Source organism: Cyprinodon tularosa, unplaced genomic scaffold, assembly GCF_016077235.1.
Source record: "Cyprinodon tularosa strain WSP-4 unplaced genomic scaffold, ASM1607723v1 ctg409, whole genome shotgun sequence".
Taxonomy (NCBI): domain Eukaryota; kingdom Metazoa; phylum Chordata; class Actinopteri; order Cyprinodontiformes; family Cyprinodontidae; genus Cyprinodon; species Cyprinodon tularosa.
Genome location: NW_024039129.1, coordinates 505,668 through 531,946, shown reverse-complemented (window position 1 = coordinate 531,946; position 26,279 = coordinate 505,668). Strand labels below are relative to the sequence as shown.

At 36.0% G+C, this 26,279-nt stretch overlaps 1 protein-coding gene across 1 annotated transcript; it reads right to left on the bottom strand.

Annotated features, from left to right (window-relative positions):
* Nucleotides 1-67: 67 nt before the first annotated feature.
* ttll10 (tubulin tyrosine ligase-like family, member 10) lies at nucleotides 68-16,448 on the bottom strand. Its single transcript, XM_038298509.1, has 12 exons — nucleotides 16,355-16,448; nucleotides 16,150-16,267; nucleotides 14,471-14,612; nucleotides 14,176-14,294; nucleotides 13,985-14,099; nucleotides 12,020-12,123; nucleotides 9,814-9,958; nucleotides 9,080-9,251; nucleotides 8,460-8,600; nucleotides 5,631-5,747; nucleotides 5,461-5,554; nucleotides 68-1,984 (listed from the first exon to the last, which is right to left on the bottom strand). Exons 1-12 carry the CDS (start codon nucleotides 16,439-16,441, stop codon nucleotides 1,563-1,565), a joined length of 1,776 nt encoding a protein of 591 aa, XP_038154437.1. The 5' UTR covers nucleotides 16,442-16,448; the 3' UTR covers nucleotides 68-1,562.
* Between the last annotated feature and the right edge of the window lie 9,831 nt (nucleotides 16,449-26,279).

Sequence of the window (26,279 nt, the reverse complement as noted above, 5' to 3'; positions counted from 1 at the left end):
CTGCCAACACGTCACTGTGGCAAATACAAACTGTTTGTGATGTTGCTTCTTAGACAACCCTGATCAGGTAGAGGAGGGAAAAGCTGCTTCTCCTCCTAATGTTGACAACACAAGTTCATTGATGCCCTTTGAGTTCTTGCTGAAAGCAGGTGGATGATGAAGAAAACTTCCTGTTGGGAAAGATCCAGTCATGTTTATCAGCTTCCAGCCCTGAATGCGGCTTGCCGGGCTTAGATAATTGCGAGTTGTGACATGGCAAGGTAAAGAGCTGCAGTCAAAACAAGCTGAAACAGCTCTGAAGCGCAGGCTGGTGGGGATCTTCCTGGTTAGAGGACGATAAGAGGGGTTGCACACAGTCCCAGGGGTTGTGAAGGGATGCAAATACTGTTGCAATCTTGACTGCAATTTAGGTCACCTGGCGTGATCTATGAACTAGAAGCTGCTTACAAAAAAAAACAAAACAAAGAAAAATGATCTGCATACCTCCAGCCAGAAGTGGAGACATTTGTGTACCATCCAAATTAGTCAGCTTCTGCTTTATGGAAGCATATCTAGTACTCAGTAGAGCAGGTTTGTGCACAAATTGACAGCGTTTGTAATGAATCATGGCCCAGTCCTCCAACAACCAGCACATTTAAGCAACTTATGCCTGCTTTTTCTTAGTTTTAAGACATTTAGCAACATTTACGTCAGCCCACACTAAGTGCCATCCCAGGTCCAGTTTAATTTTAACTTGGGAACCTCCTCCTGTTTAAAGGTCAGATGATGCTCATATTTCAGCTTCCTCTTTGGTAATTCTAACCCCACCTCCAATATTTATTGTCTTAAACTGAATCCAGCTTAACTTTTATAATGTTGCAGGTTTCCTTTACAAGGGGGAAAAAAACAACTCCTCAGCATCACTGAGCCATCGCTATGCTTTAGCGCAACAAACCCTGCTAAGCCTTGGTTTTCATTCACAGAATCCCACCAAATATTTTGTATTATTTAAAAAAATATATATGTATTTTTTAGTTTTTTGCTCATTGTTAGTGTCCACCCTCAAGTTTTGGCATTAAGTGCCGGTTTGTGCAGGTTTTTCTTGCCATGCTCGGGTTTACCTTCAAACTATATTTCCAGCAGTAGCGCTTAAAACATTTCTGGTTTTGTGACCTTTTGTCCTTTTTAAGCAAGACAAGAATCTTTTTTTTTTCCTGAACTGTTTTTCTTTTGACTCATCCTTTTTTCTAATATCTAATGACACATGTGACCGCTGTCTCACTGGTGAATGTATAAAAAGCCTTTCAAGGGCTTATATGATGTTTAAACTGCAATTTGTAAGAAAAGAAACCAGACTTAAGAGTTTTATTTAACTATCAAAATGTTTCATACACGTTTTACTGTCCAAAAAAATACAAAGAGTAGGAAACGCTGCAGAAAACAAGGGGTTTTATTCTTACAAATCTTTTCCACCTGCTCTCCTCAGACAATGATCACATTTGTTTCCATGTATCACTGTTCCTCTTTCCCTTGCATGCTACTCTGACCGCGTCCTGTTTGAGTTTTCATCAAGAGACCTGCAGTCAGGACAGAAGCGTGGCAATCCTTCTCTTCTGCTCAGACTTTGGCTGCTTCTGATTGTTTGTGGCCTTTAAATGATCCCCCATTGAAATGTAGCCGCTCAGTCTGACTTTATCTTGCGGTTGCATGGTTCTACCCCTGAGTAACTTTGAGCATTTAGGTGGAGATGTTGGGTTTTGAAGAGAGGATGTGACTTTGGGCAAAGGATTGTCTGCCCCCTTCTTCCCCTCTACCTTTGACTCTCTTTTAGGCTGTGTTGTGTGGTTTCTTTTAATTTTCTTTTTGTCTAACTTGATGCCGTTGCTTGTTTTGCTGCAGGCATGATCTGAGGCACCACTATACAGCATTACGAAGTCCTTCTGACTGGCTAAGGGAAGGATTTTCTTTCTCAGACGACACTTGTTGAACAACTCCAGAGTTAAATCTAGGCAGAAAAAGCCAGAGAACAAATGTTTAGATTAGTTTAAAAAAAAAAATAAGACAAGATAAGTAAAAAGAAAAAAACTGTGTACAGTGGGAATTTTTCAAATAAAACTGCTGCATCAGTTTGTAAAGTAGAAACCTTTTAAGACGTTTGGTGCTTCAAGGATCTGTTTGAGAAGAGACACATCATCTGAGCGAACACCAACCAATCCTTTAAATAAACTGGGACCATTTTATAAATTGAAATGATTTTTAACATTTATCACTTTGAACTATGGGTGTCAAACAAATTTTTATATGGGGCCCCTTAAGCATCATCAGATCTTTAAAAGGTTGTTTGCTGCTGTATAAATTAGACTTTTGATTTACATTTTCAAACAGCAAACTGCTCTGATATAAGTTTATCTATATTCACCTTGCAGTTTTAGCAACTGGTCGTACTTTGAAACGATATATGCCTTTACTTTATATGAGAGGCCTTTTTTGGCTCCTAACAGCCCAAGTACTCATAATGGGCCGGATTTGGCCTTCAGTTTGACCAAGCTTTAATCTATGTATTTACTTGACCGCAAAGGGACTTTCTTTAAACGCTGAACCTCAACTTCTGATGGAAACAGTGGACATGTTCCCCATGTAGATGATTTTTTTCACATGATCCCTGTTAACTATATGATTGATTGATTTATTGTTGCATTGTTCATCTTCGAGGGATTGGATAGACATCCTCCTTGTATCTTCCTGGACACCTGCAGACATATGCACCCTCTAAATCCCATATATCCAGTGATTATCCTCTTTTATTTGCATTAAAGTCCAGACTGGTCAGCTGGATCAGATCTTAAGAGTCAAAGCCACTAAAATATTTTACACTGGACTTTTTTTCTAAACATCATAAGATTAAAAATATTCTTGATGGTGAACTTTATTTTCTCTAGTGTCTCTCACACTTTTATGCTATTTTTCTGTTTGATGTGAAGCATTAGTTTCACCTATTTTTGCAATATAAAGAAGTTTGAACTTGAAATCAAATGTTCTTAAAATGATTCTAGCCACCGATTTTGAGGCCAGACTAAAGCCATGTTTACTTGAATATTTATGATAGATTTTCATTTAGATTAAGCTAACTAAATTTACCTGATTACTATTTAAAACACCCCAACATACATATTATGTCCTTTCTGCTCTTCATTTTTTTCAGGGATCACCACAGCAAGTTATTCACAAGGTGCACAAATGGAGATTTAAATTTTATATACATCTTAAATGAAAACATGTGATGAGTAACTAATGAGAAAAGGTAAAGATAAAAGTTGAAATAATGAAACAACTTGTAGGTTGATGATTATTAAAATTTTGCCTAGGAACAGAAATATATTTAGTGAAGACAACAACCAAATTACTAACTTCGATGTAACCTTAAAATAGGGGATGCAAAAGAAAAAATATCTTCCACAGTCCTGTCAATCATAAAGTGCATATAACTTAACAAATATAAATGTACTCTCTAAAAAGAATGACTTATTCCTCAATTTGAAAATTCCACCACCTACAGACAAATCTTTCCTGTATAATTACATAGTGAAAGAAAAATATTACAGGTTCTAGGATTTAGGGAAACAGCAATTCCTGTCAAAAGAAAATGTATCTTATATTATTGAGTGAAAACAATCTTCACCTGAAACGGGCTTGTTTATGGTTGCCATCTCTCTTGAATATAATCTGGCTGGTGGGCGGGGCAGGGTTCTAGTAATGGTTTATTTCTCTTTTTAGTAAAGACAGGAAAGCAAATTTGTGCAAATAAACTATAAAATTGGTCATTAGCTATAGACAATTGACTAGAAAACATTGCAGCATTTAAAGTAATAAGGCAAACGATGAATAACTTATAATAAATGTTCCTATTCAGACAAGTTATTGCACTGTTATACTCAATTGAATTATTAATGCTAAAGATAAATGAAATAATTAAAAATGATTTATTATATATTAATAACATTTTAAATATGTCTTTTTTATAATCTAGCATAAAGCAATAGCACCTAAAGTTTGTTAGTTTGTGTGAAGTTTGTAATTAAAGCTATTATATACTATACAAAACTCATCTGCCTACATTGATAACCACCCATTCATTGATGTCTGAATACTTTGAATAAAAAATAAAAAATGCGCACAGAAGATGCAAAAAAAGAAATGTATTACAACTAGGATATGCTATATGTTATAACTACATTTTCCTACTTGGTTTATTTTCTGATTCCTAGTTAGCATGATTCACTCTTTAAATTAACATTTAGTAGGTTTTACCGGTTACTGTGTTTTGTAACTTCTTTTTAGATTTAGTATTGATGTGTCTGTGACATACAGCAATTTTTAAATCGCGCGACAAATCGTGGCGTTCCTTATTGGTTTAATACGGGACACAATGTTTAGCTGCCAATTCCGTATTTTAAGGGACAGACTGCAACCCTTTGCTTACTGAATGTTTAGGGAATCAAATGAGCATCCTGCTCTGCAATTCATTACCAGTTTTTTTCTCAAGGTTTTGTTAAAAAGATAACCACATCAGTTGTTAAAACTTGTATTTATATTAAATCCAGGCAAATTCAATTGTAAAATGGCTCAAGTCACATAAAAAAAATTTAAAAATACACCAGATTGTGTTGATTTTTGTAACCCGTAACTATGGTGTCAAAGAAGTTCAATTAATCGAAGCGCTGTATTAGTTTTTGTTCTACAAGACCTTAAAAATTCTTCGGGCAACACTGCATAACTTTTAGCCAGTAGGGGAACTAGACCTGTAACTTCCTGAAAGCAACTGGAAGAAGTGCAGAGTTACAAACTGAAACTGTCTCTCTTTGTGTTTTGGAGTCTGATGTACATTATTTTGGATGAGCAAGTAGGGAAGTCATAGAGTTAGTTGTAAAAACATGGAAACATTTACTATTCAAGATAAAATCCTTCATTGGAGAACCAAAACATGTCTCATTAGGTATCTGTTTTACCATCTAACAACAACTCTTAGCTTAAATAGAGGTGTTCAAGGAGAGCTCAGACTGCTATAATGCTGCTCCCTTGGTCACATGACTCATTCAGTGCAAATCCAACCATCACAGGTTACATAGGACAGTTTTTGAGAGGAGGAGCCCACATGGAGCATTGATGCAGGTGCAGCCTATTAGCATATATCAAAAAAGTAAATAATTTGATAAAAAGTTATGCAGTTTTGCTTTAAATTCAGCTTGTAGAAATGCTCTTTTAATCTGAACCATAAATAAAATAATACTCAAGTCAAGTGCTTGTGTTAAAAGATTACACCTAAATACAGGAGGACAAAGCAGCAGCAGATTAAACAACATTTGGGAGGTTTTTACACTTGAGTCATTCAATTAACAACAGTACATTTGAACCTTATAGTAAGATGCAAAGTTGTGCTTATACTCTGCAAATGCGTTAAATGCTGGTGACTTGCCAACTGACCCAGCGTCTCTGAAACTGTGCGAGGTATCACCTCCTTCAGCACCTCACAGTCTGCATTAAGTGCTGGATTGCAGGTCATCTCTAGCAGCCACACCTAGAAGAGGCACATCACGATTTTATTTAATGAGCACATTGGGATCCAGCTCCAGCTAAGATGTGTAAACATCCACCTTAAAGGACTCGTCGACTAGGAAGTCGCAGCCGATCAGGTCAAAAAATCCAGGGCGGCAGTCTAACTTGTCTTTGACAGCAAAGAAACACTGTGTCATGATCTGCTGCATGCGCCTCTAAAGTGTGAAAAGAATAAATACATCTGTCAGAGAATATGTGGTGAGAACAGTGAGAACAGTTCAGAGTCATAATTACCTATATGACTCAAGAAACAAGACATTTGTCTCTTGTTTAACAGAATCACATCATAAAAACATTAATGTATAATCTTAAGGGAAACTATATTTACATAGCTATATGTGTATTTGCACCCAATATTATTTTGTTTTCTTTTTTAATGCAGGATTCAACAGAGATAGTAAGTTATTTTTTTAAACATGAATTTGCTGACAACTATTCATCTTTGAAAAGAGACGGTTTTTGCAGAGCTGGTTTGAGCTCCAAAGCACAACAACTAACATGTAAAGCAAAAACATGACTGATGTAAACTGCACAACAAAGAGTTGAAAAAAATCCCAAATGAACAGAAACCACAACAAAAGAAAACTGTTCCATCCACAGAAAATAGAGCAAAGCAGAAACCTTCAAAATACATGCAAAGGAGAACTGATGAAAATAAAGAAGAATTAACAGGAACTTAAAAAAAAAAAGTTGAGAATTCACTCTGTAGAATTGAAGTACAACAGACCACTAGAGGGAGACATCTGCAATGTCACATGGAGGCGTAGCATATTTATTGACGTCAATACTTTGCTGTTCTATAAAACTTAAAAGATAAAACCATATATTTTAAAATACTATAAGGGAAATAATATATTTTTCTTCTTCCCTGAAACTTTGGTTAATCTTTCCTGAGGGTCTCATCCATATGACTTTGGGGATGCCCCCCTTGTGGTCAGGCTTACTTCCTTTTTGCAGTGTGAATTTGCTGCTTTCTCTGATTCAGCTTTTCTGTGATTGCATGTTATTTTACTTTGCAAACATTAGTTGGTTTAGTGTTTCGGTGACAGCACCATTTGTCTTTAGCAGCGTTTTACTGCTTCATTTGTTGTTTGTTTTCTAGTTTGCATCATACATGTGTTTGCACCACATTTGGCCCCTTTTTCTACCTTTTCTCCACTGGGAAAACAGCTCTCTAGCACCTGTATGAGGGTTTTATTTCCTGAGTCGCCACTGGAGGTAAAGCCTCAGCAGCTTACTTCTTAGCAGTGTTTGTGTGGCACTGTTTTGGCTTCAGGGGAAGAGCTTTTCCAATTATGTCTTTTATGGAAGGGTTTGGTTCAAGTGCTGCTACTCAACTACTAGTAAAGGTATCATTTTTATCATTATCTTTCTTATTTCAAAACCAATAAGTGATCCAGTAATGTCCCCATAAGACATGTGTGTTGCAGAAGTTTTTTGTAAATTTTGTTCCATTGCATTAATCAGACCATGCTCTGCAGCAGTGACACGTCCTTCTAACTCCTGGTGAGACAAGAGAAAACAAATAGCCTGTTTCTACTGCATTATAGTAAACCCAACACTAGTGTTGCAGCAAAAGTGAGTTGTGGTTCACTTCTCAAAATGTAAATTACCACTTAATTTTAAATTAAACTTAATCTATTCCTTGCAGTTTACACAGCTAACAAAGATAATATTGAAAAATATTACCTATGATAGTGCCGAACTGTTCAGTCTTTTAATTTACAGTGTTTTGTTCTCCTTTCCAATGTCAGTGCAATCTGTCACTGATGTAACTCCATATGTTTTCAGCCTGACTGTGTTAAGTGACTGAGGTTTTCTTCTCATTTTGGATAATGGGTGTAAAGATCTCATATTCTACCTCTCTATCAAATCAGCTTTTCTAAGACGGATTTTTTTTTTTTAACCCCTCTCTTTAAAGGTGCAGTGTCTGATAATTACAGGAATTTACTGACAAAAATGTAGTATATTATCTATATGTATGTAATTTGTAATCACCTATCAGCTGAAATGCTTTCTTTGCCTTGGAAATTGCTATTTATAATTACATAGCAGCAGGTTTGCATTTATGGCGGCAGACATCTTTTGTGCTACGACAGCATAGAACTGAGAAGCTATTGACTGTAGAGATCGTTGTTCAGTGTTCATGTCGCTGCAATCTGCAGTTGACAATTAAATGTCGCTGACAATTTTTAGCTATAAATAACCTGTACACAATTTCTGGACCAGAGTGGATTTAGCTGGACAAACTACTGGACTTTGTTTCCAAGTTTGAAGACGTCTCGCTTCCCATCCAGGGAGTTTTTTCAATTAAAAAATTTATTTTTTGAACTGAAAAAGCTTCCTGGATGGAAAACGAAACCTCTTCAAACTTGGAAACAAAGTCCAATGGATTGTTTTTAATTTTCTTTTTTTTTGAATGACTATGACCTGGATGACTGAGAATCTTCACCAGCATTTAGCTGGACGTGTCTCTGGGCGTGACTCTGTCAGAACAGCTGTGTTTCAGATACTCTTTTTTTATCAGAATAAAATCTAAAATCTGACTGGCATCTTGATTAATGCAGAGATAACACAGCAGGCGTTTAGAAAAACAAATCTATTGTGGTTTTTCAGACCATAAAATATGTTGTAATCAGGTTATAGAGCTCTTTTTATAAGCTGCGGCTAAAAAAAAGCATTGCAATGCATGACAGTACAAAGAAAAACAACTTGTAATATTTCCTTTTTAGCCGTAACATGATGACTATTCATAGAGCAATGAGCTCATGTAAAGTTAACCACATTCTCAATTAGCTACCAGTGCCAACCACCCCGTCTGTATTGGTAATTGGTCCCTCAGAGCTACAGCACGCCGCAGCTCTCACCGCAAAGGCTCCCAGCACCCAGTCCCTGGGCAGACCCTTGGCAACCTGAAACCGGAGATTGACATAGGTGTTGAAGCTCTCCATAGACCAGACAGTGTCCTCCTTCAGCTTGCTGTAGAGAGGGTGTTTCTTCTGAACATACTGGAAACAGACAGCAGGGGGACCAGTGACACATGGAACAGGAAGTAAAGGTTACAGTTAGTGCAGGTTGCAACTCTTTGAATGTTAGGTATTGTGCATCTTTCATTTAAGCTGATTTCACAGTTAAGATATAGAAATTACATCTACATGAACAATGTCAGCTGTGATCCATGTGTAAAGCAGGCAATCATTGTATGCTTTGTTTCTTCATGTTCCATTCCACACAAAAAAAAGTGTAAAGGTTTTTTTAGGCTTTCCCTGTTTTCAGGATTTTAAGTGAAAATTCAAGTCATTCAAGTGGTAATGATATAAAAAAAACAGGTCAATATGTATCCCTCTGCAGGAGGCTAAAAGGTCAGAGCAGAAAAATCCATCTCATATGTTTGGCTTTGTTCAAAAGGGACCAATTCCTGTTTAGATTAACTATGTCAATTAGAAGTGTCTAGAAATGGCTGATAGTTCAGAGGTGGGGGAGTTACCTGGTTGGTGAGGTGAGTAGAGAGATTATTGGAAATTGGATCGTAGACGTCACACGTCAGCCGGACATAACCGTGACGAAAGAAGACCATATAAGGGGCAGTGCAGGCGATGAGAAGGTAAGATCGCACATCAAACTTCCTGCCGTCTAGCAGAAGCGGCTTCTGAATATAACTGGGTAAAAAAAATATGATGAAACAATGGATGCATCAGTTTAAAGGCGTAATGTAACTGTGGGGGGAAAAAAGTAGTGTTTACAGCAGGGTTTCCGCGGGTCATTAAAAATCATTTAAAGTTATTATATTATTATTTTTTAAATTAAGGCCTTAATTGGCATTTAAATCCATTCAATTTGATTATTGTGGCATTGAAAATGCTTTATGAAAAAAATAATTTATAGAAACAATTTCATCAAATATATTACATCGCCATATATATTTGCGCAGAACTGCTTCCGGTTGATCGTAAAGCCGTATGTTCGGAAAAGAAGCTTGAGGCGGAGAAAAAGCTAGAGAATGGGAAAATGCAAATTTCAACAACAGTGGCTAGAAAACGAAGAATTCAGGACATGGCGGCAGCCTGTCGATGGTAAAGATGATTATATATGATCATATATGATTCATGGGTACTTGTTCATGGCATAAAAATGATTTCTCATAGAATTAAAAGAGCATTAAAAAGCACTAGTCATGATTGACTAGTTTTTGTGTGATCAAACAACCAGGTATTCACCCACTGTTGGGCAATGTAGTTCCTTCCGTGGGCCAGGCTCTGCAGCTTCAGTCTGAATTCATCAACATCCTGCGTGTTCTTCAGAAGGAAGATCCCTCTCCCCTGGCTCCCATTGGTGGGCTTACAGATCCACATACAGTTCTCCACCGCTGTCACCAGAAACAGAGACATATCACTTAGATTTTAACCTGCTATAACAAATTATTCTTCTGTAACAGCAGGAGATATATCTAGTTTTGGTAAATGTCTTACAAAATCACTTCAATGGACAAAACTGAAGTATGATACTTTTATATAATATAAGGAAGTTATTTTCCCTCAAAATAAGCAAACACACACAAGTGAATGTCTAAATTCACTGGTGACAAAAAGTGAGTACACTCCTAGGGGAAAATGTCAGTTCACAAACAATTCAGGTAAACTTTTTTCTTTGGTACTTATGTGGTAAGATGTGTTTTATTTTAAAAGAAAATCATTCTAAATTTATGTTGGAACACAAAATCCTGAAAAGTGAAGCTGTCTGGGTTTCCTGTCTTACAGAAAACTTGTTAAGGACTGATTTCAAATGTGATCTCATTTACTCCAGATTGAGTAGCGCTACAATTACTGGAGTTTCTATTGTTACCTAAGAAAAAAATTGAAAGTACAGTAGGCATCCTGCAAATTCCTCTAGAATACTTTAAAAGAAGTTAAAAGAAATAACATTTTTCTGTTGCATTTGTTGTTTGTGTGTTTTGGAGTTTGCATCATATATGTGTTTGCAGTGTAGTGCAATAGCTCAATTCAGCTCATAGCATCTGATCTAATATTTTAAAATTATGTAATCAGACATTTATGTGCAAATTATGGCATTTAACTGATAAAGTTAAAAAAAAAAAATTAAAGAAGAAACACTTTTAACTAACTAAATATTTTTTCAAAGTAAAATGATAAGAACCAACCTTAACAGTATGTAATCCACATATGTGAGAAAAGGATAGAGAGCATCAATGTTTACCATTTACTGTAAGTTACTCCAAATTTTACTCAAGTAAGTGTAAAATGACATTCAAGTAAAACTACTTCTAAAAGATTTTTTTTAAGTTACTGAAGTAAAAGTAACATTTTACTTCCCACCTCTTGTAGAGAGAATACTTTCTTACCACCTGAAATGATTCCTGAATTTGAACACAAGGCAAACAGTAGATAATGAACGAGTGACGCATTGTCAGGTGTTTCCTTCTTAAATAAATGTCTTTTCAGTTAATCTACTTAGTTTCTTTATTCCTAATCTTTACCCCTATATAAACAGCACAATGGGATGGCCAGAGAGTGAAGGAAAAAATGTGGGATAACATCAAAGGAAGAAATTAAGGGGGTTTAGACTATTTTTTTATACATTGTTAAAGTGTAAAAACTAAACACACAGAGAAGGGATGTCACTGACAAATGTTGACTCACTTCTTTCTTTAATTTACCCAAAACATTACAGCGTTTCATGAAAAAAAAGCGGTACCATAACCTGCAAAGCATTTTGTAATCCCCTGTATAGAAATAAGTGACTCATGCAGAGACTTCAGTGCAGACTGTTTCACATCTCTATTATTTCTAGTGTGGTTTGGTTCTCTTTTGGCTTTTTTTTTTTTCCTTCTCTTGTCTGTCCCATGAATCCATCCGTCACCCAGAGATTAAACCGGCTGTTTAAGTCTTTCTCCTGTTTGCTTAGTGATAACTTTGTTTGACAAACCCGTACACCTCTTACCACAATGTGTTTGTTGTGAACCAATCAATCTAGATTTCAACTGTGACTTTCATCTCCAGGTCCTAACACGACATTAAAGGCGTTTGAAAGTCCTGAAATAACTTTGTTACTTGTGGCTTTGTTTGGTGCAGCAGCCGGTGCTGCGTTCAGGTTCTTCTTGTTTGTGTCTCAGCCCTGCCCTCTGCTGACTCATCTCCATGGCAGCAGCATGGTTCCCTGTTGATTTTATCACGGCCTCATGGGAAGTGAAGTGCATTATTTTTCCAACGTTCTCCAGCTCTTTATCAAACACGCACCTAGGCGACTGTTGTCCTGACACCGTCAAGAACAAACTCCTTGTCTGATTCATAAGTAGTCAGATGTGATTAAGCTTTCTGACATGAAGCTGGCAGCTCCACTTTGAAAGGTGAGATAGGGGGTTTATTGCAGGAATAGAAGGATAGGTTGAGGTAGAAAGAAATGGTTTTACCTGTTTTACCCTCCTGTTGGGTGAAGTGGGAAAAGAAAAGTTCCCTCTCCTTCTTCATATCCATGCGGTACGTTGAAGGAATGAACTCCTCCATTTTCAGCCACCTGTGAGGGACGGTTTAGAAAAAAATGAAGCAAGATCATCTACATTTAGAAAGTGTAGCATGCAGTCATATTCACAACACTTACTTATAGCTGTAAAAATGTGTGTATTATGATCTCAGTATAAATACAGCTGCTATCTGAAAGGTAGTTTTCTTTTTAGAGAACATTCAATAAACAGCATAGCGGACACCAAGGAACAAAAACAGATCAGAGAGAAAGTTTTGGAGATGTTTAAATCAGGATTGGGCTATAAAACAAAGGTAGATCTGACAACGAAACTTCTGTCTAATCAATGTAGTGGCATACGGTATAATAAAAAGAATATGCTGAATACCAAATAAGAATTTTATTTTTTATTTTTTTTAAAGACACAACGCTCATGCAGGTAGGTGCTCAGGTGTAATGAAAGACCTCCATAACTGAACTCCATGGTCTGGAAATTACTGTAGCTCTGTATCTCAATCTGTACACACCATTGCAGCCTGGAACACGGTGGTGGCAGAATTATGTTATGTAAGCCTGAGACGGTGGTTCACTGTAGGATACCAGCTGTAAACATACAGCCAGAGCAAGAATGGCTGTAGATTAAAACATATTACGTAATGTGTTATAAATGGCCCAGCATACAGCGTAAAATTGAATTTAGGTTGTATGGCAATGCTAGAAAATTTATTTTTATTGCAACCTGTGGCTCCAGAGCAACATGTTGCTATTTGGACCCTCTCCAGCAACTCTTAATGGTGGCTAAATGTATTTAAATAGTTAAATAATGTATTATAATGAGTATTAAAAGCTTTAGTGTTTTTTACAAGATGGAAGAGCTTAATATAAAATAAGCAGAAATATGTCTTGAGAGCCATTTTTCTTTTAATTAGCTTTGAAATTACAGGTTTCAGAATGATCTTTAAAGCTAAAAATACATAAATTGTGGATTGTTTAAGATGACAACTAATTTCCTATAAAAAAGTTGTTTCTTTGAAAAAGTCATATTTTGCAAAATAACCTTTGTCGGACTCTGAGCAAAACTGCTCTTTGGATATGAAAGGTTGCAGATCCCTGTCATGGACAATCTATGTCCAGTCTGACTGAGATATCTTACAGAGAAGAAAATGAAAATGTTTCTGTCTGTGCAAAATTGGTAGAAACAAATATATCCAACAGGAAGTTGTCCAAAACATTAAATTTGATTGTTGATTAGATGAAGGCCACACTGCTTTGATTTCTATCAGTAAACTATTTTAAAAGTCATGAACCATTTTCCTTTTACTACCCATATATTTACAATTCTGTGTGGATTTATCATATAAAATCCCAATAAAATCAGTGTAGGTTGCACTTGTAACAGGTCAGAATGAATACATGTTAAAGGTGAAGAAAGACAAACCAGTAAATGTTGATTGATATGTTTTTAAATGACAATATATCAGCATAAGAAGATATTGTGATATTTTAATGTATCAATATTTTTTCCCTCGTCTTTAGAAGTTTTTAAGTCTGTAAAAAAGAAGTTTTTGAGGAAGAAGAAGTAGTAGTATTTATTTTTTTTTTAGACTTTAGAAACTCAGAAGCTGATCAAATATCGGGTTAAATATCAGTGGGGTGGCCGATGTCCGATATTCAGTTTTAAGGCCGATACAGGCCGATACCGATAGGGGGCCGATTATATCGTGCAGCCCTAAATCAACCCTATCGCTGCGTTAAGGTTTTTGAGAGCTGGAACCTGAGACTTCTGTTAATCCAACTAATGAATTAAATGGTCAGCACAACCAACAAACCGGCTTCCTTCAGACTACTTTGACACTCATTTAAATGAAGGTTTATGACAGAGTAATAAAAGGGGGAAACAAGCTATTTGTTTTACCTGTGTCCATGTTGGACTTTGCGGCCGAATTGCTCAAACTCTCGCAGGCTTCTAAGGAGCCCGATTTTAGTGGTGAGAACCATGTTGTTGGGAATCTGGTACATCAGATGTCTACCTGGAAAACATTTCAACAAGGTTTTCATGGCTGTTTAAATTTAGAGTTCTTCTAATATAATTTAGCTCTACTGTACCTTCTCTAAAGCTTCTGTATTTAGCTGGAGATTTGGTCACACACCACTTGAGTTTGAAATCTTCTCTGTGTTCACTATAAATCCTCATCCACCCTCTGCTGTCAAAGTAGCTGCTCACTCTGCAGAGAAAATCAGCCACATGTGTCCAAGCAAACCAAAACCAGGTAAGAGTGGTGAAGGAGCACACACATCTCCTTTTTAGCATTAAGATCATTATTGAAATAGTAAATCTGACTCTCTGATGGCCCTTAATGTTGAATTGGATAATATTTTGTATTTTGCATGTTTAGCTCACATGTCAGCCCCATTGGTTCCTTCAAAAAAGTAGAATGGTCCATTTCGACAAGGCTTTTTTGTCATCTTTTTGTACTTGTAAGAAGAGGGCTGCCAGCTCTTAGGTTTGGAGATTTCCACTTTCTTCTCCACTTTGTGCCCACCTGATGCTTCAACAAATATAGAGAACCGAATTATAATGTAAACAAACACTGCCTTTCAAATGTATGAATGCCTATCAAACATTTTTTAATGGTGTCATATCAAAACACTTTTTTCTATGAAAGTATTCTAACTGATTTATTTATTTATTTTTTTAAAGCCCATGGTATTACTAAAGGAGCAACAGATATTTAAACTCAGATTAAAGAAACTATTTAGCCATACTGCGCCAAAACAAAATCTAAATAAGTAATTTTTTTTTAAATAAATTATTTTTTTCTTGAATTTAGGAGGTAATTGAAAGACTTTGCCATTGGAACAAGATAATTTATATTTGAAATTAGAAATTTTTTTTTGCATTGTCTTATTTCAAGTGCATATTATCTAATTATCTTATTTTAAGAGTAAAAATACTAATTCAATTGGCAAATGATCTTATTTACCTGACCAAATCAAGGTAAATGCACTTATTTTAAGAAATACTTACTCTGTAAATTAGGCAAATACAGCTTTTTAGGGAGCAGTCATTAGGAAAAAGCAACTGCTAAGTTGGTCATAGATAGAACAATCCTGAAAAAAAAACTATGTGAAGCTGAAAAGGATTTGAGACTGAGGTGAAGGTCGACCCTTGTGAAACGCAATATTAAACATAGAATAGAATAGAATAGAATAGAATAGAATAGAATAGAATAGAATAGAATAGAATAGAATAGAATAGAATAGAATGGAAAATCCTTTTGTTGTCCCACAATGGGGGAATTCTGGTGTTTACAGCAGCAAAAAGATTATAGAAAAATGATCAGAAATATGGACCTTAGAAAAATGTATAAGAATAACATAATAGTGAAGAGTTAAAAGATCCAAAAAACAATAATAATAAAAAAAAAAAAAGTAGGAAAAACTCAGGAAAATAAAGGGAGCTGCTGAAACAGGCTGCCTGATCTTCGATGGCACCTAATAACATGCAGCTAAAGCTACAGCGTGAACTTGAATTCAATATTTATTAATTTGGAACACTGAAGTATTAGATTTAGACTTAGACAGATATATTTTGTCATTTTGTATATACGAGTATATACAAACATCAAACCTAAATCCAATTCAGAAACTACAAGTAGACAAGCCTCATATTCACACATCCACTCTATCCATTTGTTTGTTGATTATGTATATATATATATATATATATATATATATATATATATATATATATATATATATATATATATATATATATATATATATATATATATATATATATATATATATATATATATATATATATATATATAAACATATAATCAACAAACAATTCATAAATTGTATGGCTGTAAAATATAAGTAGTCTGTATATGTGCATTTTAAGTAATTGTAAAATTATAAAAGTATAAGAAGATTTTTCTTCTTGAAGCAGTAAATCATCCTATTTCATAAAGTTATGGATTTATAAACATTTAATGTGTTTACAGATGATTTCAAACAACTTGCTAAACAGCTTTATCCACCCTCCACAGCCCTGCCCCCAAAACAGACACACACCTTCCCGCCCATCTTGCTTCTCCTCGCTGGTAGATGAGAGCGAGCACTTCCTGCTCTCCTCCTGAATCTCTGCGCCCTCCCTCGAAACATGCTCTGCTCCACCTTCTGATATCATTTCCTGTATGTTGGTACAGTCAGGTGACATGGACTGTTCTGTTTTTGGCTCCTCCTTCTCTGCATACGGAATCTGTTTATTTTGTTTTACCTTCTCTTGCTGTGCCTTCATTTCATCCTCCTGCTGCTGCAGATCACTGGACCACTTTATAAAGCTTCGTCTTGTGCAGATGGACATGTTTTGATCTGGAATTATATCATCATAAATGTTTAAATCATTGTAACCCAGGTTATCATATCATTTTTCATCATTCTAAACTAATACACACAGAGCATTGCAATCCAGACCTAAAACATTAAACCACATCATTTACTTGGATTTCATGTAATAAAAACAACTAAAAGAACTTGGTAATTGTAAAGTGGAAGTACACTGTTTCCTGTTTTTATTGTGCTTTTTACATTTTTTACACTGACTGACATTTTTGTGTTTGTAAAATAGGTCAAGCTCAGGATGAATATATAATCTCTTTTTAAAAAAAAGCTAAATGGAGACACATTAATGTCATGTTTGCTCTTTTCATTTCTCTGCAGCCAAATTCAATCCGGGGTGGTGTTTCTGTGTTTAGCTGGATCCCCTCCCACAGATGGCCAACGTCTATGCGATATTATCAGTCTCAAATATAGGCAATCTATGGAGTCCTCTCAGTCCATCTTTTGAATTAATACAAAAAAAAACAAAAAAAAAATCAAATCAAGAAATTTAACAGTAATCAAAGCAGAAACATAGTTTACATTTTTACCCTGTAAAACCGATGTAAAATCCCCAAAGCTTCAGATAAAGTATGCTAAGCTAGTGGTTGAATGTGAAAAATCAGCAGTTACTGGCTTTATGGGTCTCTTAGCAACAGTTGCCATTTGTAAACTGAATAACAGAACAACATCAACAACATCTTAGACAAACTCAAAACTCAAGGTTAATGTATCGCTTACATACCCGCTGTCTAACTTTAGCTTCATTCAATATTTACCTGCTGTAAGCCTTTGTTCAGTGAACCGTATGGTAATCTGAGAGCAGGGTGTCGGTCAGAACAGGGATTGTATGGTGATCCAGAGGGCAAAACAGCATTTTAACCCACTCCCTAACACATGTTTTGCATTATCTAATAAAACTAATATAATGTACAGGATGCACAAGATATCTATCTATCTATCTATCTATCTATCTATCTATCTATCTATCTATCTATCTATCTATCTATCTTAGTAATAAAAATAAAAGTCTTCAACAAAAGAGGATAATGACTCAACTCATAAGAAGTTTCTAAATCATTTCCAACCCATGAATTTTGACATGTTTGCAGAGATGATTCCCTTTGAGATCATGTTGACAAAATCATTAATCAATCTCTGCTGCCAAATCCGGAGCCAAGGTATGCGGTGGAGCAACATAGCATTTGTCTGCTTGCAAGGCAAATCCACTAATTACCTTCTGTCTCTGTGATTTGCCTCAAGAGGAAACACCCAGGCCGAGCTACCGTTGGAAATTATGCATAATCCCTAGTCTTCCCCACAACAGCGTAATAATTGACAGGAGGTGGGCGCCTCTCAGACACAAAACCGTGTAATTATGCAACCAGTATTAACAACCCATAAATCAGATTAGTTTGATGAAAATGTTTTTTGAAAAAACAAGTAGTTTTTTTTATCATCACATTAAGTGAAATAACAACCAAAACATATAACACATTTTTAATGCTGTGAGGAATAAATATTTTTGCCAGAAATCCTTATTTGGGAGCAAAACTGTTAAAAGGTTATGAAGTTTCAAAATCTTACCATCTACAGCTTCAGCTAACAGCCAGTCTAAGATACAAAGCAGACCTCTATCATCTTAAAGAACAATCATGTTTATGGGCCAAATTTTTTTAATAACCAAGAAATATGATATGACTTTGGCTTACATCACTGAAATCATATCAAAATAAATAAAATATGTTAAAAGATAGAGGAAATGCAATAACAATACGCACAAGTAGATATTTATGCAAATGCTTTTATATGAACCCTTAAAATCTTCACATTTATATTTTAGCAGCAAACCAGCACAATGATCTTCCTGTGTTGTAAAAACCTAGAATATGGATATACATCCATCCATTCATCAATTTTCTCCCACTTAGTTCTCGTTAGGGTTGCAGTGGGGCCTGTGCCCATCTCCGGCAGTCTATGGGCGAGAGGTGGGGTACACCTTGGACAGGTCGCCAGGCTGTCGCAGGGCTATAGATATCATTTAGGGTTGTTAAAATGATTCATGTTTTAACAACACTTTGGATTCCAGGCATTTTTGTTTGTTGGGTGCACTTCTACTGCTCATAAAGCTATAGTTTGATGTATAGCTTTGGAGCCAGTATGCTAAACCTTGGAAAGATCAGTGCGGCATTGGTGACGTAAAAGAAAGCAAAGAATAAGGAAAATAGTGGTTAAAGACAAGAGTTAATTATCACAATGCTAAGTGGTATAGACTCAGTTTTATGTGAGGGTAGTTAAACTATAACAAGGATGTTTCATTCTCAGTATTGTCTGGATAGTTGTCAGAGGGGAACTTGGAAAAATTCATACGTTGATTGAATAAAAACCTAGAAAGGTGGACCCCCACCATGGACTGCTCTCCCTGCTGCCCTCTGGGAGGAGGCTTTGCAGGATCCTCTGCACGTACAGCAGATTCTGCAACAGCTTTTTCCCCACTGCCATCTGACTGCTGAACTGTTGGGGGAAAAAAAACAATCAGGTCACAGATTCTGTATCACACCAAACCAAAAAGAACTCAAAATAAAATAAAAAAAATGTTTTCCTACTGCATATTTGCAACATATAAACCCTCAAAACTTTAAATCAAGACTCTGCATAACAAACCAAAATAATGCATATTTTCATCATATATATTTATATTTGCAATGCTCTGAACTTCCATATCAGTGCATTTGGCTAGGGGGACCATATTTTCATTTGAGAAAACCAGGACACCTTGGAGCGGCGGGGGGGGGGGTGGGGGGGTTGATTGAAAGAACAAATGTGTCATCATCGGGATTTGCTCCGCGATGAGAGGAAATGTTACTTGTTACTAGTTGTTTTAATGGTTATAGAGTCAGATATGTGGCGGTAATGTTTTATCTAAATGTTTTTATCTGTTACTGTGTAAATGAGTTTGGCTGGAATTTAAGGACAGATTCTAATAAATCTGCAGAGCGGGGACTATAAATCTGATAGGAGTTAAATTTTTTTATTGTTGTTTTGCACAATATGCTTAACTAAGTATTTTTGGTTGTTGAAGATTAGATATTTTGCAGATACATTTTGTAGATACATTGTTTAGATTTACTTATATCTCTCTACCCCTTTTATAGAATAGAATAGAAAATCCCTTTATTGTCCCACAATGGGCAAATTTACAGCAGCAGAAAGATTATTGAAAATGGTCACACAAATGAGGACCTTAGAAAAATGTATACCGTAAGAATAACATAATAGGGAAGAGTTAAAATATAAAAAATTTAATTCTGTAAAGTTTTTTAACAATATAAAACTGGAGAATTAATAACCAATATGCAGCTATAGACATTTTTACAGTAATGGATATTTGAAAATAGCAGCAACATCAGAGATGTGCAGAATGACAGCAGCATGTTATTTAAATGACTAAGGTTTCTATCATTACATTTGATTTTATTTGTTCCTGCTCCCGGTGGTTGGAACCTTTATTCCACTCTGGATTCTTATGAGTGTAGTCTTTGTTCACTTTAACTTTTTTTAAAATAAATAAATAAACAAACAGTTTTGAAAACCTCGGTATTCATTCTTTTCCTGCTTTGTGTGTCAACTTTCACGGTTGCTAAGCAACAGAGCATACGGCGGTAAAACCCGCTGAAGGGAGGACCTGTTCGAATTTACAGCCAAAACTCTTCCGGCCTCCTTATTTTCAAGGACTTCGAAGGATCCAGTCTAGGTAGACCGCGTCCTTGGAGGATGAAGCCCAGGTTTTCGAACAGAGCCTCTGATTAAGAACAGGGCTGCCCGCACTGACGCGGCTCAGGGATTACGTCACACGGAGCGTTGTGCGCAGTGAAATCAGGACATTTCCTCACTTTCTAAAAAAAACCCGGGACGCCCGGGACAGGACGTGAAATACGGATATGTCCCGGGAAATACGGACATTTGGTCACCCTAATTTTGCACCATCTCCCACATTTGATCCCTGCTGCACTTTATGAAATGATCATTTCACTGCTAAGCTGCTGTTTATTCACTGTCTGAAGGCTGTACAAAACTAAATTTCGTTTTGTACACACTCTGTGTCAAATGACAATAAATATTTTCTAAGTCTTTGACCGTGAGTCTCTTACCGTCGCATATCAGTTTGGTCTGAAAGGGATATGGAGAATCTTCACCTCCGGAAATGCCATTAATTTAGATTTAACTCAGATTAGTAATTGCCACTTAACCTGACCCTAAACTTTTCTGTTAACAAAGCAGTTTGAGAGCCTTTATAGCATTGAATATTGTAGGTGGGTTTACAATTAAAACAGCATTTTCCATAATATCATGAGCTAGGCTTAAGGTGCTTTTAATTGTCCTGCATATGAAACAAAAATAGCTTTTTTAGAGTTATTAGCACCAGACCAAGCATGTTCCTGTTTAACAGAGCTGTGTGGAGCCAGTGTCAGCCACACCTTGATAAAGAGCCGCCATCTGATAGACACAGCGTGCAAAGTGCTGCGTAGGAGGACAAAGAGAACAGGCTTGTTTTACAGCCCCGTCGACCTCGTGCTTTAGCATATGCCAACAGTCTGTGTGTGTCTGTCTGGATTAGGAAAATGTAATAAAATAAACACACACATCTGTATTTATGGTAGGTATTTTTCTTCCAGGTTAGATTTTATTTTATCTACTGGAAAACAAGTAAAACATGAATTCTTTGTTTACGGTTTCTATTTAGAATAATTGTTTTAAACACTTATTTCTGACTCAAACTTATCTATGTAATATTTACTGTTGTAGTTCTATCATTCAGTGTGAACCACATCAGCACCAACCAGACATTTGAAGAGGACAAAAAAGGAGGTTTTGGGTGACACACGTAACTTTATCATTATATGAAAACTAGGTAAGCCTGAGTGTTTGAGCCTGTCTGTCTCGGGGTGGTTTCGCTATACGTTGTCTGTGTGTATCTTTGGGGACTCGCCCATTCCCATGTCATTTCAACTGCCTCTGACTGGGGAAGTGCTCAGCAATTACAGGGATGCAGCCCGCAGCAATGGTGTCTCTACACAGCCTATTATTTGGAGGGATCTCTCTGTCAAGGTGTTATATTGGAAGAAATGGAATTGAGTTACGCTGTAAAGAAAAGCCTGTCTCAGTAGAGCCTTGCTCTCTCTTCCTATTCAGGGTTTCCTTACAGAATTACACTCAGTAGAGTATATGAGGCCTGTTCTACCGGGTCTGTGTATTGGTGGTGTTTCCCAGGGTTTCATTCACTTATTTCATCTTGTGGTAAACTGAAGATGAAAACTGAGGTTAATAATCCTGGACATTAATCTGCATTGTCTATGTATTTTTAATAAATAAGTCAATCATTCAAATCAATATTATATTTTGTGAGTAATATTGATGTGAATAATAGCCAGAACCCTGCAAGTACCTATTCAAATATCTCCACTGTCTCTTAAAGCCATCTGAAACCAAACCAAGTCAAGTTTTGGATTTTATCATGAAGAAAATTTAACAAAATGTGAGCTGCCAGTAAGTTGCACTCAATATTTCAAGACAGGTGCACAAGAAATCTAAAATAATCACTTGTCATCCATTTGCAAACTACAATATGGTGATCAGATTTAGACCCGGCATGCTAGCAACAGTTCTGTTTTAGGAGGCAGATGAATGTTTTTTTAGACATACATACACACACACACACACACACACACACACACACACACTTATACACAGTGTATATATATATATATATATATCCATCCATTATCCTACATCTAGAGAAGCCAGTTACCCTAACAGTCATGTTTTTGGACTGTGGGAGGAAGCCGGGGTACCTGGTGTATATATATATATATATATATATATATATATATATATATATATATATATATATATATATATATATATATATATATATATATATATATATATATATATATATATATATATATATATATATATATATATATATATATATATATATATATACAGTACACATCAATTTCAAGCAGACGGTATTGGTGTGGTATCGGTATAGGCCAATACTGAAAAGTCAGGTATCGGGTATCTTTATCAGGGCCAAATAAATGGCAAATAAGGCAAAATAATGGAAAGAGTTTCATCACTTAAATCAGTGTATGTGGTATTTAGCAAGCAAGAAAAACATACTTACCACTTTACTTACTTATCTTTGACTATGAAGGCCATCAATAGAATACACAATGTGGTTTATTAAAAGCTTGTTAATATTTGTAAGATATTTTTATATTTTCAGATATAAACAAGCTTTGATTTCTCTCCAGAAGCTGCTTGAGATAGGATCAGTTCAGAAGAGGATAGAGTTAGGCCAGAAGCACATGCAGCTAGATCAGGGGTTTGAAATCTGTCTCTTTGGACATTAAACAATGGCTCTTAATTGTAGCTAAAAAAGACAAAGAACCAAGCAAAAGTTTTGAATTTAGTGTACTAACAAAGCCGTTTTAAAAGATTTTGAAGATTTGAAATAATAATTCAATGGAATTTCCACAACAAATTACATTAAAAGAACTAGTAAAATGTTTCCTCATTAGTTTGGAAAAGGTTTTATTTTATATAATTTTCCACAAATATGTACCGCATAGCTAACATTTATATATGACAATGTTATTTCTTTTATCTAAATGTCATTTAATGTTTTTAGTTTTAATCTACGTTTATTGAGCTGGATCCAGGGCAAACTGGCTCTTTAGGTTTTAAAGGTTACAGACCCCTGAGCTAAATAAAGTCTTAATTAAACTGTGTAAAAAGGCAGCAGCTGGATATGTTTCATAAAAATGTTAAAGTGAGTATCTTTCACCAGAGGTGAAACAGGCCATTTAATGTATCTAGAGAAAACTTTTTCATCGAAGTTTAAATCCACAGCTGCTGCTATTCTTCTGTTATAGATATTGAATAATCTGGATTTAAATGAAAACATCAGAGCAACTTTACTGCAGATTATAGATTACAATCTTTTACCTTGGAGTCACACTCTGGTACCGTAATGTGTGTTTTATAAGAGCAACAGGAATAGCTTTACACACTTATAGATGTTTACGAATGATACAGTTTCAATTTAATTTGTCGGCAAATTAACTATGGACCAACAAAACTCCATTACTGTCTATTAATTTTAAAAATTTCCTTTTCCAGTATCTACACCTTCCTAAAACTGGCAAGTGTTCCTTCATGTTTTGGAACCTGATAGCAGTCAGTTTTGGACCAACGGGTTGATGTCATGGAGTTACTGCAAAGAAAGAAAACATTTACCCCTCTAGATTTAATCCTACATTAGAAAACCAAATATTTCTGATCAGGTAAATTTGTTTTAGCTAAAAACTTTTAGCTTAGTTAGCTCTAGTATTCAAGGGGAGCTTAGACTGCCATCATAGTGGTGCTCTGGTTCACATGACCCTCTAAGAAATGATTCTGACTCTCTCAAGTTACAAAAGTGCAGCCTGCACAGAACATTAATACACAAACAGTGTTAAAAAAATATTCCTGTATATTGACCTAAAGAAATCTTTTAAAATTGCTTAAGTTAAGTTAATCTGTCGATGAAAAAATAATCAGTTTTAATAATAATGAAAAAAATATGTGGTCTCTCAATAACTTGGCATACAGTTTTAGGTGGGGGTGAGGAAGTTTGCATCCATAATACAACATTAAATGAGAAGTAAAAACATATAAACTCATATTACATTAATATCTCAGATCAAACTGTCTTTATAGTGTATGAAACCTTCGAGTTAAAGGTATAGTGGAGCATTTTTAAAATTTTTTGAAAAGACCCGCCCTCTCCACTTTAAAAAGAAAATCCACATGCACAACCCTGTATCCACTCTCAAGAGGGAACGCCTATGAAACGCGTGCGAGAGCTTTCACAAGCCCATTTCTCCTTGTGAACGCTCTTTTTAAAAGTTGCTGTTTGCATCGCTCATACACATTTACTTTCCAAAAGAAGATTTGCAATTTTTCCACTATGATTCACCAACGGTAACTGAAAATAGGGACGAGCAGGTAGGACAGCCTTACATAAAAATATCACGAGAAAGATTGACAATAAGTAGTTAAGTAGTAATTAAAGATCCACCTCGAAAAAGAACATCCTCCACTATACCTTTAAGCTAAACACTAAACCTGACATGATTTTCCACTCAGTGGAAGATTGATTAAAGGGACAGTTTGACAGGTGAGTTCTGTAACAATGTCCTCTAATCAGCATCTTCACTTTAATAAAACTGAGACTTTTCTTTTAGCTGACTACAAACCAGAGTTGTTAGCTCTACAATATAACCAACAAAGAAAAATACCATCAGGTTTGCATAAGCTGATTAGTTAAGTAGGAATCAACAGATGGTCAGTGCTAAAGGCTGTAATAATACTTATCCATTCTGGAATGCAAAGAGTAGTGCTAAATAAGTGTCGCAGTGGGTAGGACTGCTGCCTTGCAAAAAGAAGGTTGCGGGTTTGGTTCCCGGCCCGGGGTCTTTCTGCATGGAGTTTGCATGTTCTCCTTGAGCATGCATGGGTTTTCTCCGGGTACTCCGGCTTCCTCCCACAGTCCAGAAACTTGCCTGTTAGGTTAATTTGCTTCTCTAACCTTAGGTGTAAGTATGTGTGTAAATGGTTGTTTGTCCTGTTTGTCTCTGTGTAGCCCTGTGATGGAATGGCGACCTGTCCAAGGTGTATCTCGTCTGTAGACAGCTGGAGATAGACGCCAGCACCCCTCGCAACCCTGCTTCAGGATGGATGGATTTTTTTTTCTTCAGAGTTGAAAGTATTTTCTTCTAAAAGAGCTGTTTAAAAAAGATTGGCATTAGGCCTATTTTTAGAGCATCATAGATGTTGCAGTTCAGCCCCAGCACACTGCCTTCATACATCACGTATTGTATTCAATGCACCAAGTGCCTGAAGTGGCCCCAAAAATATCCAATTTGTGATTCATAAAGTCACTATTATAGTGTCTCAATGAAAGCGTATATAAAATAAAATTTCTAAAGCTTGCCATTAGATGTAAGTAATACAGAGGAAGAATATTTGCTCCAGAAAAAGATGAACCCATCTCTGGTCTCTGCCATTGTGCCTCCCTCTACCAGTGGTCTGTTGCTGGGCTGGTTGACCTTTAGCGACCTCTTGAAGCTTTCATTAATGTCTTTAAAACCATAACTGTACAGACAATACTTTTGCTGCCCCATCGTAGCACAAACGCTTGAAACCATTTTTGTTTGATTTGGTTCATGTGGGGGGGCTGGTCAACCTTTTAAACTTTGGGCAATAGAGTTAAAGCGGCACACATAAAAACAAATGCTGCCAAATTGATTGCTACCAATTTTGTTTGATTTGAAGAAGGTGAGGGTGGGTTTAATCTTTGTTGACCTTTGGAAGCTGTACCTAATATCTTTAAAATGGTAACAGTGCAGACAAAGATTAGCACATATGTTTCACACTATTCTTGTTTGATTTGAGGCCAACTTATACTCAGGTCCTGCGCAGATGAGCCTGGAAAACATATAAAGGTGTGTCAGGAGGTCCCTATGTTAAAAATACTTTTAAAACTCTAAATCAAGTCACAGACTCTGCATCACACTGATAATACCAAACCTAAATTCTGCATTTTTGCACCATTTGTATTTGTCTTGAAATGCTCTGAACTTCCATGTCAATGCATTTTGCACCATATCTTTTTCTCCCACACTGTTTACATTTGATCACTGCAGCACTTTATGGAATGGAAATGTTCATTCACTGCTAAGCTTCTGCTCATTCACTGTCTGAAAGCTGCACAA

What these genes read in the sequence shown, in the direction of transcription:
- ttll10 (XM_038298509.1), bottom strand. Translation starts at nt 16,441, where the DNA reads ATGTCCATCTGCACAAGACGAAGCTTTATAAAGTGGTCCAGTGATCTG. An exon ending in ATACAGAAGCTTTAGAGAAG is followed by an intron (nt 14,100 to 14,175) that starts GTACAGTAGAGC and finishes AATGTTTTCCAG; the next exon opens with GTAGACATCTGATGTACCAG. An exon ending in CACAGTTTCAGAGACGCTGG is followed by an intron (nt 1,985 to 5,460) that starts GTCAGTTGGCAA and finishes TTTTCTGCCTAG; the next exon opens with ATTTAACTCTGGAGTTGTTC.